At 39.6% G+C, this 19,846-nt stretch overlaps 2 protein-coding genes across 9 annotated transcripts in view; one reads left to right on the top strand and one right to left on the bottom strand.

The window, feature by feature from the left end:
• LOC117421256 (TBC1 domain family member 2A-like) overlaps nucleotides 1-9,236 on the top strand; it is a 29,040-nt gene extending 19,804 nt beyond the window's left edge. For 5 of the 8 annotated variants that reach the window (XM_059028976.1, XM_059028971.1, XM_059028966.1 and 2 more), the window contains 5 exons: nucleotides 273-773; nucleotides 1,927-2,047; nucleotides 2,572-2,757; nucleotides 3,129-3,250; nucleotides 4,513-6,021. In XM_059028976.1, the coding sequence (XP_058884959.1) occupies nucleotides 273-773; nucleotides 1,927-2,047; nucleotides 2,572-2,757; nucleotides 3,129-3,250; nucleotides 4,513-4,747 (1,165 nt within the window). In that variant the 3' untranslated portion in view covers nucleotides 4,748-6,021. Of the gene's footprint in view, nucleotides 1-272; nucleotides 774-1,926; nucleotides 2,048-2,571; nucleotides 2,758-3,128; nucleotides 3,251-4,512; nucleotides 6,022-6,203 lie in introns of those variants that run through there. The other 3 variants (XM_059028978.1, XM_059028982.1, XM_059028989.1) reach the window with 3 other exon arrangements.
• LOC131737777 (uncharacterized) overlaps nucleotides 1-19,846 on the bottom strand; it is a 38,472-nt gene that overhangs the window by 2,043 nt on the left and 16,583 nt on the right. The window lies entirely within an intron of this gene.

Genomic DNA, 19,846 nt, shown 5'->3' with positions numbered 1-19,846 from the left:
CACTCCCTTCTCTCCCTTTGTCTCTCTCCGCCAACTGTTCCAACTCAACTAACTAACTCAATGCTCTCCTGCAGCGTTGGGGAGGAATACGCTGGCAGAGGGGACTGATTAGAAATATAACAGTACAACTTAACACAGAGGTTCATTACACATAACTAAATCACAAAAACCTGGAGCCATGCACCTACTATACAATGTTGTATGATAATTTAGGGAATATGTGAATACTGCATGTTACCAACATCCTTGTTTAACTTTCTGTTCCTTCCCAGTGAATACGACGACTATGGATTCAAGACCATTCCTGATTATGAAGTAGAGGACGTGAAGCTCCTGGCCAAAATCCAGGCCCTGGAGATCCGTTCCAACAACCTGCGCAACAATGAGATGGTGGACAAGCCCTTGCAGACCAGGTGGGCTAACTACCTGGCCAGCCGTCCCTTGGACCAGCTGGCTCCCTCCCCGGAGCTGAAGGGCCTGATCCGGTGTGGGATCCCTGTGGAGTACCGGGAGCAGGTGTGGCGCTGGATCGTGAGGACACGGACGCAGGTCTATAGGAAGCGGAATCCCAATCGCTACCAGGAGCTGAGGAAGCACTGCGAGGTGTCGGAGCATCCGGCCTCGCGGCAGATCAGGCTGGACCTGCACCGCACCCTCACCAGCAATAAGCACTTCTCCTCGCCCACCTCCGACGCAGTCCAAAAGCTGCAGCGCATTCTGCTAGCTTTCTCCTGGCAAAACCCCACCATCGGCTACTGCCAGGGCCTCAACCGGTACTGTACCTTTTGTATTGAAAGTTCTTAATGCCATTCGCTTATGTTAAGTAGTAAAAGGTGTTGCCAAAAAAAACAAAACACTTTCTTGTACTTCTTGGACGTGGACTAGCATAACTTATCCTTTTCTAAAACAGGGAATAATGCCTATTACCGGTAAGCAGTGCCACAGGTAATGGCAGCATTACCGGTGTTTAACATTTTAGAGCACTTCGTTGGAGGTAGCTATGCCAGGAGACTATACTAGAGCAATGTGTTGTTGTATTATAAATAGCAATAAGAATACACATGCAAACAGTGTTTATTTATTGAGTTCAGAAATATTTGAGAAATTATGACACCTAGTGGTTGTTAACTGTGTTGTGTATTCTTAGCTACTCATCCCTCCCCTGTACAATATATATTTTTCTGGAATCACGAATATACTGGCCCAGATATGTTCTTTAACATTCTACACAACTGTAAAGACAACTGTGGTGGAAAGCACGAGTGGCCATGTTCAGGCAGATTAAAAATAATACGATGGCCAGTCCCTGACCATCTTCCAGCGCCTCCTCAAGACTCACCTCTTCAGACAGCACCTGTAGAAACTCCTCTTTTCCATCTGGACACTTATCACTCTTCCTTAAATGCACTTTACTTGCTCTTATCTGCTCCCTATTTTACTGCATTTAACCCTGTACTTTAGAGTACTGTAATCTGTTGAGTGTCATTTAATCTGTAGTATTTTGTATTTAATTATATCCTGATGTAACTATCACTGACACTGTTATCTGTTCCGTTATTGAATCGTATTTTGTCATATATACTTGTACTTGCTAGAACCGAAGTGATTGTATTTTATCTTGCTCTTAGTTGTATTAATACGTGTACTGATTCTTGAAATGTATTTTTGTCTACGACTGTAAGTCACTCTGGATAAGGGCGTCTGCTAAGAAATAAAATAATAATAAATACAAATAAGTGTATAATTTACATAATTTCTTGCTAGTTTCATACATCAAATGTATTTATTCCTCTGAAAATTTATTTCAAAATAGGGCCTAAAATGTGTAAAAATGTGGCTTGGCACACCTATGTGTCCCCCTTTTCTTCTGAATATTAGCAGCATACTTCCAGTGGAGTCATGTGGTGTGTGTGTTTCCTCTTGCAGGTTGGCAGCTATTGCACTTTTAGTTCTGAAGGATGAAGAGGATGCCTTCTGGTGTCTGGTGGCTGTTGTTGAAATCATAATGCCACAAGACTACTACAGCAAAACCCTCACTGCCTCTCAGGTACAGTATGTACAACAACTGATTTCAAATCAGTGAACCCTCTTCTTCCCTCCAGGGACACAAGGACGCAACAAGCCCTTGCCACCTCTCGATCTTAGGCAACTTTCTGTGCCTCATTTTCTTTTCCCTTGCGGTATCCATTGTAGAGCTACCTTCTGGATATGGGTTTGTTCTATCCTGAGTACGTGGCCTATACACCTCAGTCTTCTTCTTTTTGTATCTGTGATGATTTGATCTTCTCGTGGAGGTCTTTATTTGAGATTTTGTTTGACCAGTTTTTGCCTATTTTCCAAAGGCACCTGTTATGGAAATTGGCTAATTTGTCCATGTCTCTCCGTTATTACTAAGAAAATGTTAAAATATTTGTGACATTGCTCGTCAGCCTATAGCTGAGTTTTAATGCTATCCCCTTTGCTTCACCAGTAAGTACTGTGGATGTGCTAATTCAGGCAGTTATAGTCCCTATTTGTTCTAACAGCTGAGCAACTCCTGCTGCTCTAAGCAGAGCTCTTTGTTCCTTGCAGGCTGATCAGAGGGTGTTCCGTGACTTTCTTGCTGAGAAGATGCCTCGCCTGACGGCCCACTTCAAGGAGCACAGCATCGATCATTCCCTCATCACCTTCAACTGGTTCCTGGTGGTCTTCGTGGAAAGCCTGGTCAGCGACATCCTGCTCAGAGTGTGGGATGCTTTCCTCTATGAGGGCACAAAGGTACAGGGCCGGCTGTGTTAGTAATTGATCCTTTAATACCCACCCCCCCACCACCAACACTACCCACACCACCCACACTTACCCAACTGTGTTGAAACGTGCTTAATACATTTTTCAGCACAAATTGTTGAGAAAAATTGTCTTAACTTGCAAACATGTGCACAGTATGTCACACTTACATTGTAACAGCTTATCCAATTATTTAAAATTATAGTAATGACATTTTAGAGAGTTATATAGAGTAAAAATGAAAAACATGGAAATAAGTAAAATATAATTAATTATAAAAGGGCTCAGTCCAGTGACGACTTGATGAGTGAAAGTATCCTTCTTTTTTAACCTGAACAGTATTTCCTTCTTTCTGTTTCCAGGTGATATTTCGCTATGCACTGGCCCTCTTTAAGTACAATGAAGAGGACATTCTAAAAATTCACGACAATCTGGAAATCTACCAATACCTCCGTTTTTTCACCAAAACTATCTCTGATGGCAGGTGAGGCAGAATGAGGATGATGATAATGTACAGCAGACGCATCAGACCAGTTGCTGTCAATCACAGACTGTATAAACAGTTCACACTCATCTCACTCACTTGCCATGCTTTTAACCACTAGTAAAGTTAGTGATTTCAATAAACTGTCTTGTACCATTTTGATGATGGTAAATGTGAACAGTGATTTTGCAGTTTACTGAGCTTTACCATGCATCCACTATGAAACTGTTAGTCCTTCTTTACCATTCACTTCCTACAGGTAATGGAGGCCCCACCTCACAGACCCACATAATGTCCTCTTTGCAGCTTAGAAAACAGATGTACTGTATGTATAGCTGTTTAATGAACAGTTTGCAAGCAGATTATTAAAGTGTTGAACAATTTAACTGGTAGGTCAATTGGCTGGTTTCACAGGCCCTGATTAGCACTAATCCTGAACTACCTATTGTTATCTTAGGTAAGGTAGTCCAAAATTAGTGCTAATTGTAGTTTGTGAAACCAGCTGTTTAAGATCCTATTAAAAACAGAATTTTCTTGCCATTAGGTCTTAGTAGTAAAAATAAGTTATCCTAAGGATGAATAATTCCAAGGTTCTGTTGCCTTTTATTTACTGAAAACATTTCCTTTCTGTTATACTGTAGCACGGAACTGGATCAATCAGTCTGCTTTCTCTTGATTTTCAGTGAAATAACTGGGATTATATGATAATAATTTGGCAGAGCTTTCTCACAATGACTGTAAAGCAGCAGAAATATGTTTCCATTTAGTTTTCAAAGCCTTTTCATTGGAATTATTGATCCAATCACCATGTTTCTCCTCTGCCCAGCCACTAAACCTGAAATACAAATGCATTCATTTAGATGCAGCCATTCATGCTTCAGTATTAGACAAGAATCCAGGCAGTGCCGGCTGTGCAGAGACAGGGGGCCATTGACTGATTTGGACCACCTGAAGATTGATACACTGTAGAAGTTAATGGGTTCAATCTCTAAACAATTATGTTATAAAATTAGCAAGTAACAACTTTGTATGTCAGACTTACATTTTTTGTTCCTGTTAGAACTGTGCATTGTTTCTCAAGTGTGTATGTTTGTCTTTTTGTCTTTTTATGAATTTAATTTTGGCAGGCCCATATTTTGTTGTTTATTTATTTATTTATTTATGTATTTTTTGAAAGGGAAAAATGCAGAGTTCCCAGGTCCTTTAACTTTGCAGTTGTTTCATCAGTGGCATTTTGTTTTCTCTGTATCTTCTGTCTTTAGGAAACTAATGACCATAGCGTTTAATGATATGAACCCCTTCCCTATGAAGCTGCTGAAGAACAGACGAGAGTTTCACATGGAGAGGCTGACAGCCGAGCTGCAGGAGCTGGAGAGAATACAGGAGGAGTTTGTGAAAGAACAACAAGTGGAGCGCAAAGACAAGGACCTGGACACTGCTGTCAGCGAAGACGAAGAAGTAATACAGACTGCAGTTAGCTTGTATCACATGTCCTGACGTTATTGAAAAATTACACATCACTGATACTATTTAAACTAATTTGTTTGCTTTATTATTCCCTGCTGTGGAATATAGTGCGGCTTACATACTGTGTATGTCACACATACATCTAACTGTTATCCTCTGTCTGTTGTTGAGTATATAGGTATGTCAGACTTACATTTTTATATGTACATACTGTTTATCGTAGGTCATGGCTCTTATTTTGTAATGGCGGGCGTCATCTTATGTAAGGTAGTCCAAGATTAGTACTAAGTGTAGTTTGTGAAACCAGCCATTTAAGATCCTATTAAAAACAGAATTTTCTTGCCATTAGGTCTTAGTAAAAATAAGTTATCCTAAGGATGAATAATTCCAAGGTTCTGTTGCCTTTTATTTACTGAAAACATTTATTTTCTGTTATACTGTAGCACGGAACTGGATCAATCAGTCTGCTTTCTCTTGATTTTCAGTGAAATAACTGGGATTATATGATAATAATTTGGCAGAGCTTTCTCACAATGACTGTAAAGCAGCAGAAATATGTTTCCATTTAGTTTTCAAAGCCTTTTCATTGGAATTATTGATCCAATCACCATGTTTCTCCTCTGCCCAGCCACTAAACCTGAAATACAAACACATTCATTTAGATGCAGCCAGTCATGCTTCAGTATTAGACAAGAATCCAGGCAGTGCCGGCTGTGAAGAGACAGGGGGCCATTGACTGATTTGGACCACCTGAAGATTGATACACTGTAGAAGTTAATGGGTTCAATATCTAAACAATTATGTTATAAAATTAGCAAGTAACAACTTTGTATGTCAGACTTAAATTTTTTGTTCCTGTTAGAACTGTGTGGGGCTCCCGAGTGCCGCATCCAGTAAAGGCGCTCCACGTGGAGTGCAGGATGTGCCCTATAGGCTGGACGTTGCGAGTTCGAGTCCAGACTATTCCTTTGCCGACCGAGGACAGGAGCTTCCAGGGGGCGACGCTCAATTGGCCGAGCGCCGCCCGGGGGGAGGGAGGGTTAGGTCGGCCAGGGCGTCATCGGCTCACCGCGCACCAGCGACCCCTGTAGTCTGGCCGGGCGCCTGCAGGCTTGCCTGTAAGCTGCCCGAGAGCTGCGTTGTCCTCCGACGCTGTAGCTCTTGGGTGGCTGCATGGCGAGTCCGCAGTGTGAAAAAAAGGGGTCGGCTGACGGCACACGCTTCGGCCATTCCAAATTGGGGAGAAAATAATAAAAAATAATTGGCAACGACTAAATTAAAAAATAAACTGCATTGTTTCTCAAGTGTGTATGTTTGTCTTTTTGTGTCTTTTTATGAATTTAATTTTGGCAGGCCCATACTTTATTGTTTATTTATTTATTTGTGTATTTTTTGAAAGGGGGAAAAATGTAGAGTTCCCAGGTCCTTTAACTTTGCAGTTGTTTCATCAGTGGCATTTTGTTTTCTCTGTATCTTCTGTCTTTAGGAAACTAATGAACATAGCATTTAATGATATGAATCCCTTCCCTATGAAGCTGCTGAAGAACAGACGAGAGTTTCACATGTAGAGGCTGACAGCCGAGCTGCTGGAGCTGGAGAGGATACAGAAGGAATTTGTGAAAGAACAACAAGTGGAGCGCAAAGACAAGGACCTGGACACTGCTGTCAGCGAAGACGAAGAAGTAATACAGACTGCAGTTAGCTTGCATCACATGTCCTGACGTTATTGAAAAATTACACATCACTAATACTATTTAAACTAATTTGTTTGCCTTATTATTCCCTGCTGTGGAATATAGTGGGGCTTACATATTGTGTATGTCACACATACATCTAACTGTTATCCTTTGTCTGTTGTTGAGTATATAGGTATATCAGACTTACATTTTTACATGTACAGTTCGGCTCTTATTTTCTAATGGCGCGTGATGTACCGACATACTTGTTTTAGAGTCAACAAATTAAGTTTACCAAACCTGTCAAAATGCAGAATATTAATGGAAATAGGTGTGTTGGTAATACACACACACTACATCTCTGAATGCTTGACTTCAAATCCAGTTTAAGTCACACATGAAAGGAGTATGGTGGTCCTAAGCCCTCGGCTTCCACATCACAAAACCAACACACAGTGCAGCACAATTGGCACAAAGGGCAAACCTGTTTCTTATCTCATAAAACAGCCTTTTACTATAATTGTCATCTGTCAGTCTCTGAATTTCTTCAATCAGCAGTTCCATTCCACTCAGATCAATTTAGTAAATTAATTATTTTGTAGTTTCCCAAGAAAACAAAAACTCATTAGAGATCTTGAAAATTAATGTCTTGAAATGTGATTAATTTAGGCCAGGCTAATCTGAACAAGTACAGAGATTCCAGTTACTTTTCAGACCGGCAACCAGGTTCCAGATTTTCTAAACGAGACTATCTCTGAAATAAACTTATTTTTTATGCATTGTTTGTTTGTTTATATTCCTGTAAATTGCATAGTTCAGTTATTGCTAAGTTAAGAGAAAGACGTTGCTTTGTTTAATTATGTTAAATTGTATGGCAATCCTTCATGATTTGCATGAATTCACTTAGGTTTAGAGGTACAGTTTTAATTCATGTACCTCTGATAAACCTAAACTAAGTGACGAAAGCAAAAACACAAACGTTTTTTACTTGAGCTTGAAAAGGAAAAAATAGGATGAATACAGTGCTATATATACTGTGTGTGTGTGTGTGTGTGTGTGTGTGTATATATATATATATAATTGATCGCTACATATAGATTTTTCAACGCTGGTAAAATGTTTAATTCAGTAATGATTTTAAAAATGCAAGACATGTAACAACTACATGTCTAAAGTTTTTAAATGCCAACTGTTAAATAAATAGAATTATGGATATTAATGTGTTGATAGTAGGGATAGCTTTTGTTACTGGAGCATGGCTGCATTGTCTATTGCGCTGAATTTTAACCAATTTTAACAAATTGTTCCCATTATTCTTATTTTTTATTTTAGCTTTTCTCTTCAAATATTTTTTAGAAAACAAAAAAGCACAAACAAAATCTCAGTGCGTTTCGTCTTATTCATGAGTAGACTTAATTTGATACAGAGGAACACCCCTTTTTTATACACTCAATTTTCCACAGGTTATTAATCACCTTTTAAGAGATGGCTCAGTTGACAAACAACTCTTGAGAAGGGAAACTTTTGTGATATTTTTTTTTAATTCTGTTCCACCACATGGCCTTAATGAAGACTTTAAATATGGGTATTTTTTGTAGAATGTATGTTTGTATGTATACAGTATATACCTCTGTTCATTATTCAAGTTGCAGAGTAAAAAGAAAAAAGTAACTTAGTAAAAGAATATTTAGTGGTATGAAAAGTTTTGTGTTGACGTACAGATTGAGTGTTTAAAATAATATAAAAAAGTATGGTCTTCTGCCTTCTGTTGTCATTTCTGTACCTAATTACTTATTAATTTCAGTTGTTTTTGATTGTTCTGATTGTCAATTGAAGGTTTGTGACGTAAAGGTGATTAATCGCCTGTGGAGAATTGAGTTTAAAAAAAAGGGGTGTTCCTCTGTATCAAATTAAGTTTACTCATGATTAAGACTCTGTCGAAACACGTTGAGATTTTGTTTGTGCTTTTTTTGTTTACTAAAAAATGTGAAGAGAAAAGCTAAAATAAAAAATAAGAATAATGGAAAAATGTGTTAAACTAAATTATTTTTGTGAAAAATGGGTTGTCTTTCACTCAAATCAATGTATAAGGGCCTGTTGGCAACCAATACAAGCTGCCTTTATTTTCTCAGGTGTTGCCAGGTTGATTACCTGGTCAAAGACTAAACACATACATGTAAAACATTTAGAACATATTTGTATTCTGTATTTGTATATTATGATATTTTATTGGATTTTTTATGTACGTATCATTGCACAATAGGGAGAATTAACGAGAACATTTATAATATTTAGGCGTTCATTTTTGTATTGCTGTTTTATAATGTGATGGCAATCTGAACTATAGTCAAAGTCTCTCAAAGTGAATTATTATTTTAGGAAAGTATTACGGCACAAGCACTTATATATTACCAGTGTCACTCTCCTCACAAGGTTAAACTGTGAAACCCAGAACATACTTTAACTGGCTGAGATGAGCCCTTTTCAAGGCATTTTCTCTGCTGTATAATATAACAGAACTTGTTTTTTGATGAAATGGTGTGCATTTTTTGCATCCTTTGTGTAAGGTATTTGAACTGAAAAACATCAAATACTGGTATTATCATTGTGTTGTTTTAGATTTGTTAAACAAAATCTTATTCTACTGAAAATATTTTTCTTTTGTTTCTATAAAGGTTTATATAAATACAGTAATAACATTTGCTGACACTGCAGTGGAGAAACACTTCATTTATTAATTTGTCCCACAGCAAATTCAGAAAAGATTGTTCTACAACAGTGTTAATATCTCCCTTTAGTTTACTGATAATAAATGTTAATAAAAAACATTAACTAATATTAAACTGCTGAAACGTCTGTATTTCTTTTCCCCAATATATTTCTGTTTTACTCAATGACATTCCAGTTAATTATTCAACAGCCAAGCTTTTATGTTGTATATCCTGATGCAGTCAACATTTTAAAATCATAATTTTTTCATCTATGTTTGGAAAAGGAGACCGTATAGAAAAAAGGTAGTTGAGGATCAAATGATGATATATGAGCCTCTAATACAATCACTAATAATATATATTGTAACAAAAGGCTGTCACTGGGACTTTGTGCATGCGTCTGTGCTTGAAGTGCTTTGCAGAGCAAAGTTGCATGGTCTGCGACCATGCTTCCCATGCGTAGGAGCGCTTACCCTGCTGCAGACATGTTCCCCTATACTGGATTATTGGTGCAACCTTGCAGGATCATTATATGTACCTTGCAGGAGCCAGGGGGAGTGGGGCTGATAGTGGCCACTGATTGGTCGTGGTTAACCTGCAATGTTGTACGGGTTGTGGGCTGTAAGAGGCAGCTTGCATGCTAGACAGGAGTGGAGAGTTGGAGAAGTAACCTGTCTTGCTAAGAAGTATGTAGCCTGTTCTTTAATGCAAAATAAAAGTGATTGCTGCTTTTGAAGAACGCCTGTTTCACACTTCCATTCTTACCAAGTCATTACTATATATATATATATATATATATATATATATATATATATATATATATATATATGTTCTAGTGCACTCATGGTGAATTTGGATCACTAACCACATTGTCAAACAGGTTATACAGCAATAACGATCCATGATGTGGTACGGAACAGAAAAGCCAGCGCTCTTCCTCCAGTGATTTAGAGGACAGATCTCAAACCCCAGTGCACTAGAGCGGACATTTTTAAAAGAGCTTTGAAACAGACTTTGAAGTTATAAGTGTAAAAAGTTGTCAGGATGTTAACAATGAAAACAAAAATTAGAGGTACCTTATTTAAACAGTTGTAGCAACAAGTGGGGACATATTTTTTCGGAATACAGTTACTCTTTAAGATTGAGCTTTATGTTAATTAGCCATGAGGTTTTTGAATGCTCTGTACTCCCAACACAGAAGCACATGTGTGTGCAAATATATTTTTCTTATGTGTTTAATTTACTTTTCTACCTTAATAGAAAAGTGTGTAATGTGTAAATGTGAAATGATCTTAAATGACCAATTGAAAGGTATTGTTTTTTCTGATATTCATTTATTATACCAGTATTTTTTTTTCTTTACATGGCCCCAGACATCGTTTAAATGGTGCAGTTGAGTTTACCGCAGGTTATATGCACCTTTACAAAAGAAAATGTAAAAGTAGCAGCCTTAATATAGAGAGGAGTGTTCTCATTAATGGTTTAAGATTGAGTACTTAGTTTTGGTTTGTATAAACAGGGTGCACAATGTATAAAAAGATCTGAGACCTGGGTGCCGATTTTGATACTTGTGAGGGAGACGGTATTCAGTTCTGGGCACATATTGTATCAAAGGTTCAGCTAATTGGTACATGAACAAAGCACAATCTCGTTGGAGATAATTGCTTCAAATTACAGTCACAGAATCTAATAAGTAAATCACTCCCTACCCTAGTCTTAAACATCTGGTATAAAGAAAAGCTTCAAAATGAAATATGAATGCCTCACAGCCAAGGGCACTGTATATTGGTCCTAATTCAAATTCCTTTTGCCTCTCTTACTAAATGACATTCTTCGTCACATGTGACATCTTGGCCACTCATTAATGAGGGCATTTAACAGCTCTTTCAAGAGAAGAATGGCCGAAGGGTTACCTACATAGTTTCAGAAACAAAGGTCAAACAAGGGTTAAAGGATTTTGCATTATAGCAAGGAAGTGGACCAATCTTACTTTCTAATAAGGAGATTTATTTTACTATACATTTTCCCAACATACAATTCCACTTCATAAACAGTGCTAATGTGGCACATCTTTTCTTTCATAGCTTTCAAACCGGATGCAACTAATTGCAGAGTACCAAAATGTAAGCAGCCTCCACCCATGCCAGGTTTCTGTCTCCAGTGAATTGAGTATTGAAAAATTATGCAGTAGGTCTAAAGTATTACTCATTTCTGCCAAGGCCACACCATATAGACTGCAGATCTCCCTAAAGTTTTTATTTTTTTATTTTGACTACAGCTACAGATTACAACGGCGTCTACTTGTCCCGTTATGAAAAGATTCTTTAAGTATTTCAGTGAGTAACATCACAATAGAGGCATCTCATATTACAATACTACATTTATAATTCTAAGTTCATTATGCAAAGCGCCATACCATGATCAATGGGTAGGTATTCCATTGAAATGGACGGGTAGCTGGGAAAGTGTAGGGCATCAACAAATCTTCTTCACAGGCACCCGGAGAGCAATCGTGAATATGAATTACAGAATATGAATATGAATTACAGATTGTAATACTTCATTAATACTTAGAAACAACAGCCATCATAGAATCAATAAGGGACAGGGCCGCCATGGGCAGCCAGGATGACACTGGACCATCCACAATGATTAGTTGAAGTTCTTGAGGAAAGCTGGCGGTGAAAATCTGCTGGTCCTGAATGACTCATCATTTTTATTTTTATTTTTTCAGTTTAGTAGTCACCAATTGTTTTTATTATTTTCTCCCCAATTTGGAATAGCCAATTATTTTTAGGCTCAGCCCACCGCTATCTCCACCGCGCTGACTCGGAAGCGGCGAAGACGAACAAAAGCTGTTCTCCGAAGCGTGTGCCATCAGCCGACCGCTTCTTTTACACACTGCAGGCCCACCATGCAGCCACCTCAGAACTACAGCGTCGGAGGACAATGCGTCAATTGTGCTCCTGTCCACGGTCGGCAGTGGAATAGCCTGGACTCGAATCGGAGACGTCCAGGCTATAGGGCGCATCCTGCACTCCACACGGAGCGCCTTTATCGGATGCGCCACTCAGGAGCCCCAAAATGACTCATCATTTCTGAGACTTCCTTATGAAACATAAACTTGTGCAGTCTTTGGAATATAATTGCCTGCCAGTTAAATGCTTGTTCTCAGGCCTCTATCAAAGTCACTGACATGTATTATGTATGAAAGCAAACCACCATAGTATTAAACCACCGTACATTCATTTCTGAAACCTTTTCTTTCAACACACTAAGCCCAATTAAAAGTGAAAATTATATTTATTTTCCCCCAACAATAAAATGAGATTAAATATTGTAATGTCCACTAGGCGGAGACATAATTCAGTTTCTAACACACCAGTACGTTCTTTTTATACAGTATGCACAGTCTAAACATAAATAACGTTATCTGCAAAAGTGGGTTACCATTGTGATATCTTAATCAATATTTCTTGATGAAACTGTTCTTGTTATAAAGTGTATTCTAATAATATTTGTACTTCTTTTTCACATTTTGTACTATGTTTAGTATTAGATAGTAACTTTGCCTTTGCCACTTGTGTGATATTAGGCTAGTCTTGAGTGATAGTATTATTCCATAATGAACCATGCAGTATCTGCTGTTTATTTTATAGATACTACTTGGGTAATAATATAATTTATTGAACAACTAGGGGACACATCTTTTGTCAAACAAAGCAAACTCACACATTGTGGAACACTACAGCCACCAGCTGCTACTGGGAGCGACTAAGCTGTAGCATGCACTGTAGATAATGGCTGTTCCAGGTTTCCCCCTGATTTGGGATTCTTGGGATATAAAAAAAGTCATTTTTAGTCACAATGAACAAGGCTTATCTGACAGCCTGCTAGAGGCGGATAGGCGCTTAGTTGGCAGGTGCTTCTGCATGGTGTTTCACAGAGAGCAGTTTCAAATGTGCTGACTCTGGAGAACACACTTTACTGCAGATTTCCAACTCTCAACTTCCCTTCCCTTGAAAACAATTTAATTATCTTCACCACAGTAGACCCTATTGACAGTATTGTAGTGTTTCAACAGGAGGCAGAAAACAGGAGAGGCACGCTTGGTTCTTGGTTCGATGCTTTTATTTCCGGACGCTATCTCACACCCACCAGAGTCCACTGCTCTGTCCGCTTCTCTGCATTCTGCTCAATCACCCCAGCCCCCCGCATCTCCTGGATAATCCCCGCAGCCACCTTGTGTCGAAACAGGGGCAGCCGGTGGGGTGGTTCCCGACTGGGTGGGAATCGGCCAGTGTCGATCTGGTGTTGGACCATCCCAGTCCATCCTCCATCCTCCGGTCTGACTGCAATGAGGTGCTCAAACTCCTGTAGGAGTGCGAGGAGTTGGTCGCTCTCCTGCTCCTTGAGTCCCTCCTTGCTGCACCGGTACACTCCCCATGGCTTCATTGAGGTGGCTTCCTGTCATTTCCAGGTGGGGGGTGGCTTGTTTCTTTCATCCCTCTGTGTTCTTCTCTCGGATCGCGCCCATTGCAGGAGCCCTTGAAAGGGCTGGCATTTACCAGGGTTCATGCAGTGACTGTTGCGCTGGGGATGGTAATGGTCATCTAGGAGGAGAGACGGCCCCGCCCCGGTCACTGTCCCTGTCGCCCGTTGAAGGAAGTTGAGCCCCAGGATGCACTGATCCTGGACCCAGACCTCCTGGTCGAAGGCGGTCTCACCCAGGTTATGGTAGCTGCGCATCTCTTCCTTGACCAGGTTCAACAGCACCATCTGGGCATCCCCTCTCAGTGCCGCCGTCAGTTGCTGTGCCTTGTCACCCTCGCTCCTCTTGCACAGCTTACCCAGCACAGTTAGTTGAGCGTGGAAGGCCTCTCAGTTCGTGGTGCCATCAAAGCTGGGCAACTTTGCGCTCTGCCGTCCTGCTGTACTGTCGCCGCCTTCAGGTTGATCAGCCTGTGGTCTCTCCTGGCTCCAGGTATCCGGCATGATCCCATGCTCTCTGCTGCTGGTGAACGCCATTCTCTAGAGCGGGTCAAGACTCATCTCTCCTGGCTCCGGGTATCAGGCGCAGCACTCTGCGGGACCCAGCTGGGCCCCATGTGCTCTACAGCTGGTGACCACCGTCTTTCAGCGCTGGCCAAGACTCGTCTCTCCTCACTGAACCTGGCCTGTCCCTCCATCAGGCCGAGCTCCTTCTTGCACTGGAGCAGCTGCTCCAGCTCATGGTACATCTCTCCATCTCTTAACCTCTCCTGCTTGACGCTCGGGGGTTCCATCTCAAATCCCGCTCTGACACCACTGTAGCGTTTCAACAGGAGGCAGAAAACAGGAGACACGCTTGGTTCTTGGTTCAATGCTTTTATTTTCGGACGCTAGCTCGCACCCACCAGAGTCCACTGCTCTGTCTGCTTCTCTGCATTCAACCACTTTACTCCATACAACAACAAGATGGTGTCGCAGCGCCTTCTTATAACATTAGCCCCATCCCCCTTATGCTAATAGGGTATCAGGGCTCAGGCACATATCCCATTGGCCCTCATCCACACACTAGGATCAATGGGGACAGACTAATAACAACCAATCTTAACAGACCAGGGAAGACAGTGTGGGGTAGTGTGGAGTAGTGGTTAGGGCTCTGGACTCTTGACCGGAGGGTTGTGGGTTCAATCCCCAGTGGGGGACATTGCTGTTGTACCCTTGAGCAAGGTACTTTACCTAGATTGCTCCAGTAAAAACCCAACTGTATAAATGGGTAATTGTATGTAAAATAATGTGATATCTGTATAATGTGAAATAATGTATAATGTGATATCTTGTAACAATTGTAAGTCGCCCTGGATAAGGCCGTCTGTTAAAAAAAAAAAAAAGACAAACAGACAGGTTACATTATACATAGGAACACATACACTAAAGGTAAACAAAGCAGCTGCGGAATACAGCGGGAGGGAACAAACACACGTAAACATAGACAGCGGAGATTACAGAACACAAACACAACTGCAGGGACCGCTCCGCAGTGGTGGAATGACCTTCCTACAGATGTCAGGACTGCCCAGTCCCTGACCACATTCCGGCGCCTCCTTAAGACTCACCTCTTCAGACAGCACCTGTAGAACTCCTCTGTTTTTCCCCTTTAAATGTGCTTTACTTGCTCTTATCTGCCCCCTATTTTACTGCATTTAATCCTATACTTCAGAATACTGTAATCTGCCAAGTGTTTAATCTGTAGTATTTTGTATTTAATCATATCCTGATGTAACTATCACTGACACTGTTATCTGCTGTATTATTGAATTGTATTTTGTCACACTTGTACTTGCTTGAACCAAAGTCATTGTATTTATCTTGCTCTTAATTGTATTATTACTTGTACTGTGATACTTGAAATGTATTTGCTTACGATTGTAAGTCGCCCTGGATAAGGGCGTCTGCTAAGAAATAAATAATAATAATAATAAAAGTATAGCAAGGATTCTGTCCCATCCCTGTGTGATTTATACACAATATACCTACATCATATCTACAATATATTTTGGGACACTTTGGGGACAGACAGATAGACAGACAGACAGACAGACAAATAGCTAGATAGATAGATAACATATAACTATAATGACAGAATAAAGAAATATTGCAGTTATTGAATTCCAGCCATCATTAATTCATGTATTAATAAGCACATCGTATATTTCAATAAAGTGAACACTAAAGTCGCGTACGCCATTACAAACTGTAATTTGCCTTTTAGTCATATGAATTGGTTGTGTATAAATATTACAAAATCCCGGCCGTGTACATGAATAATACATTCAACAATTATTATACGATAATAAAATAAAATATAAGATATAAAATCTAAAATGACCTTTATTCATATAAAATGATCGAGTCGCAATATAAAAGCAATATTAATCCTAAATAGACTCTAGTTAAGCAAAACGCTATCAGTATGGCTAATTATTAATCAAAAGCCAAAACATATTGCACCCCCTAAACCCCAGAGACACACAAAGAGAATCTGGCTGCTCTATTTTTTTTACTCATCCACTCTGCCTCAGAAAACCCTGTCATGACTTATGAATGAATAGTACACCCCTGACACCTAATACCCCCATTGGATAATTTAGCCACCCAAGGAAACATCACGTTCGTTTAACACGTCTTCCACTTGAGAGTGTTACTATTCACTCTCTGCGGCAGATTGTACTTTTCACGGGAAACGCTGATTTTCACCTGGACACATCCTTTATGATCATCAAAGGTAGGAAAAACAAACAACAAAGTCAATGTCAGTGGCTGTGCGTTTCAGAAGTGAGCTCTTCTAAGGTAGCATCGTATTAAAACTGTTTTTGCATCATGTTCCTGGGGAAGCTACAGTTAAATCTGTAAGTTCCTATTACAAATAATTACGCTTGCCTGACGTTCAATGCAAAAACTACCTTTTCTAAGTATTAGTGTTTTCCGCGTTTGTAACCCGTACGTTATGTATACCTCAGATAAAATGACTTGTTTAAACTGTTTTTAAGTCCTTTTTATTTGTGTTTATTTTCTGTTTACTTTTTGGAGTCAGACTACCTGCTGTTTTATTGGTTTAAAACACCTTTGTTATGACGTTTTCCAACATAAATTAGAAGCTTACCATAGACTACATTTTAACGACGTATTCATTAAAAAGTATTGATATAGTAGTGCCTGGCGGCTATGGTTTAACTGTTTGTTGTATGTGAACAAAGTTGTGAGAAGTACTTTTCCGGTCACTTTCTGTTTAAGACCGGGGACCAAGTAACCAACATTTTTGTCACACTAGTGAAGCATGCGTTTGTGATGTGTTGTCAAACTCGTGGTGCTGTCAGTACGTTTTTGCAGCCACCGGTGTATTTTTAAAATACCCTGTTCTCATCTACAGCTTTTTGTTTCCTTGGTGTTCTGAGGTATCACTTTCACAGTCTTGTTGCTCAGCCCCGCTGATTGTACGTTATGTGGCTTGTGTCAGAACAAACGGTTTGTGTAGACGGTATGGCGATTGGCATCGGAGCGGCTCTGCTGCTGCCGTTGCCTTTCATGCATAGATTTCAGTAATTATACGCACAGGAGAGAAGTTTGCCCGAACTTCGACTGGCAAGCAGGTCTGCCTATTAGGCAGATAATAAAACAGCTCTCTGCGAAAACCCGCCTCCTCAGTTACATCACAAAGGAAACACGCCTTCTAAGGGCAAAAGCTGCCTGTTTCCACGCCCTCACATTCAAACTGAAAACTGCGCGCCAAGGTTTTGCAGCAGAACAGATTTGGAATGAAAAAGGTAGGATGTTTTATTCAGCTTCTCAAAATACACCGTTTTTAGCAGAACGTATGCACACAAAGGCATTCAAATATGTTGAGTTACGCCTTAAATATGAATATCTTCTTCTGTTAAGTTGTATTATATAACGTTTTTTTTTAAGTGTAGCTATCATTTCAAATTTTAGTGATGCTTAATCTCTAACTTTGCCTCGTTTTGTTGTTCAAACGTATATTTTAATTATTCACTTTATGTGCAGCATAGTATTTATGCTGTACTGTGTGTGCAAGTTGTTCACAGTGATCCACAACATTCAGTTACACATAATTTATAATTGATTTGCTGTTAAAAATGATAATACAAAATATAATAAACTTACCAGGCATGTCAGCTGAAGTTATGCTAATGTCCTATGTCTTAAGCAAATATTGGTAACAGAATAACAAGGTTGGTTACTCTAAACTAAATTATTAATTTACCAGCTGGTAAGACTACTGTTGTTAAAACACAGAGGCCTGGAAGGCAGGTTTACATTGGCTGGTTTATATTGGGCACATGCCTGGCAGGCTGGTTTATAATGGGCACATGCCTGGTAGGCTGGTTTATATTGGGTGTTTAAATTGGGCACATGCCTGGCAGGCTGGTTTATAATGGGCACATGTGTCTGGTGGCATTTGATGGGCACTGTGTTAATGTTTGCATAAGGCTGTTCTCTATGTTTTATTCTTAGGAGGTGAATTGATGATGTACGTCAGAAGGTTCCTTTAAATGTGGGTCGAAATCCAACTTTTCTGAGTGATTTGTTACGGAATGACACACATCACTGAGAAATTGTTTAATGTTTTTTTTTCTTCCTTTTAGTGAGATAATGGAACGTTTCTGGATCTCATCACTTGAAGACTCTCTGCGCAAGGAGTCTGACGCACGTGTGCAGAGAACGATACATATTGTAAAACGAGATTCAAGAGAGGATTTTATGCAAAATCACTTGACATGTCTTAAGGAGAATGGAACTGGCACATTTGTAGCTATCAAAAAAAGATGGGAAAATCACTTTCAGTGGCAATGTGAAAGGTCCAATAAACCAAAAGGTAAATCCTCAGGAGCACCTTCAATAACTCGTGCCAATAGATGTGGAGCGTACGTTTCTTTTACATTTGTGAGCAACAATTCTACACATGGGCTTTGTAGCGGTACAATCAGCTTTGTATGCAGCTCTCTTAATTTACGAAGTGATAGACAGATTAAGTATTACTTCCTTTTTATATTTCCCTTTGCAGATGTGACATGGTAGATAGGGACATGAAAGAAATCAATGCAGTACACACAGTGTTTCCTTATGCAAAGGTGTTGCTGTGCTGGTTCCATGTACTTCAGGTAAAAAACCAAAACCACTTTCGGTTAGGGGTCATTCCGGGTTGATTGCAGTGTAGCAATGACTTTGGTCCATACCAAGTGGACTAAAATGCAGTCTAGCAAATGCTGCAAATTAGACCTGATTGCACCGTACCAAAACCAAATAGTTAATCATGTGAATTGGTTCAGCTGATGTGAACATGCAAAACACGTTAGACCGCCCATGTAGACCAATATCAGAAGCAATGCAGAAGATAAGTCACATCAAACTTTTAACAGTTTAAAAACCCTTCAGTAGAATAAATGTCATCTAAAAGAGTTCCAAGATTTTCCATAGAGGAAAAGATGTATTTAGTACACCTAATTAAAAACTACATTAACAAAGCTTACAGCACCAGCAAAGAAGACGAGAATGTTGTATTACGTAAAATGGCATGGAAAAATATTGAACAGAATTTCAATGCTAACCTTTTGGGACGGCCACAAATTTTTCAGGATAGAGGTGTACAGTACTAACTGTAGTCCAAGCACATGGACTAAACCTCCTCATTCCACTAGTTCAGGGGTGGCCAACCCTGGTACTGGAGAGCCACAATCCTGCAGGTTTTATAGGTCTCTCTAAATCATCAAACACTAATCAACTGGCACCCATGGGAATTTTGACCAATTAAGACCAATTAATAATGTCAATTAAGTTATCAAGGGCTCAGTTAAAACAAAAACCAGAAGACCCTGTGGCACTCAAGGACCAGGGTTAGCCAGTCCTGCACTAGTTAGTTGAATCAAGTGGACTAACTGGTACAGTGCAATCGACCCTCAATGACTAATTACTTAAATATATCTACAGATAACCTACTGATTTCAATTGCACTTAGTATAAAAGTACTTGAGAGTGGGTATTTATATCCATAATGTAGAATTCACATACAAGGTCTTAAAGCCTTATATCAGGGGTGGCGACCCTGGTCCTGGAGTGCCACAATCCTGCAGAGTTTGTAGGTATCTCTTAATCATCAATTATTAAATCCCTGGAACAAATGGTAATTCTGATAAATTAAGCTAATCAATGAGTCAATGAATTTATTAAGGGTCTTGGGG

This window comes from Acipenser ruthenus, chromosome 1 (assembly GCF_902713425.1).
Source record: "Acipenser ruthenus chromosome 1, fAciRut3.2 maternal haplotype, whole genome shotgun sequence".
In the NCBI taxonomy this organism is placed as follows: domain Eukaryota; kingdom Metazoa; phylum Chordata; class Actinopteri; order Acipenseriformes; family Acipenseridae; genus Acipenser; species Acipenser ruthenus.
This window is presented reverse-complemented; position numbering and strand designations above follow the sequence as displayed.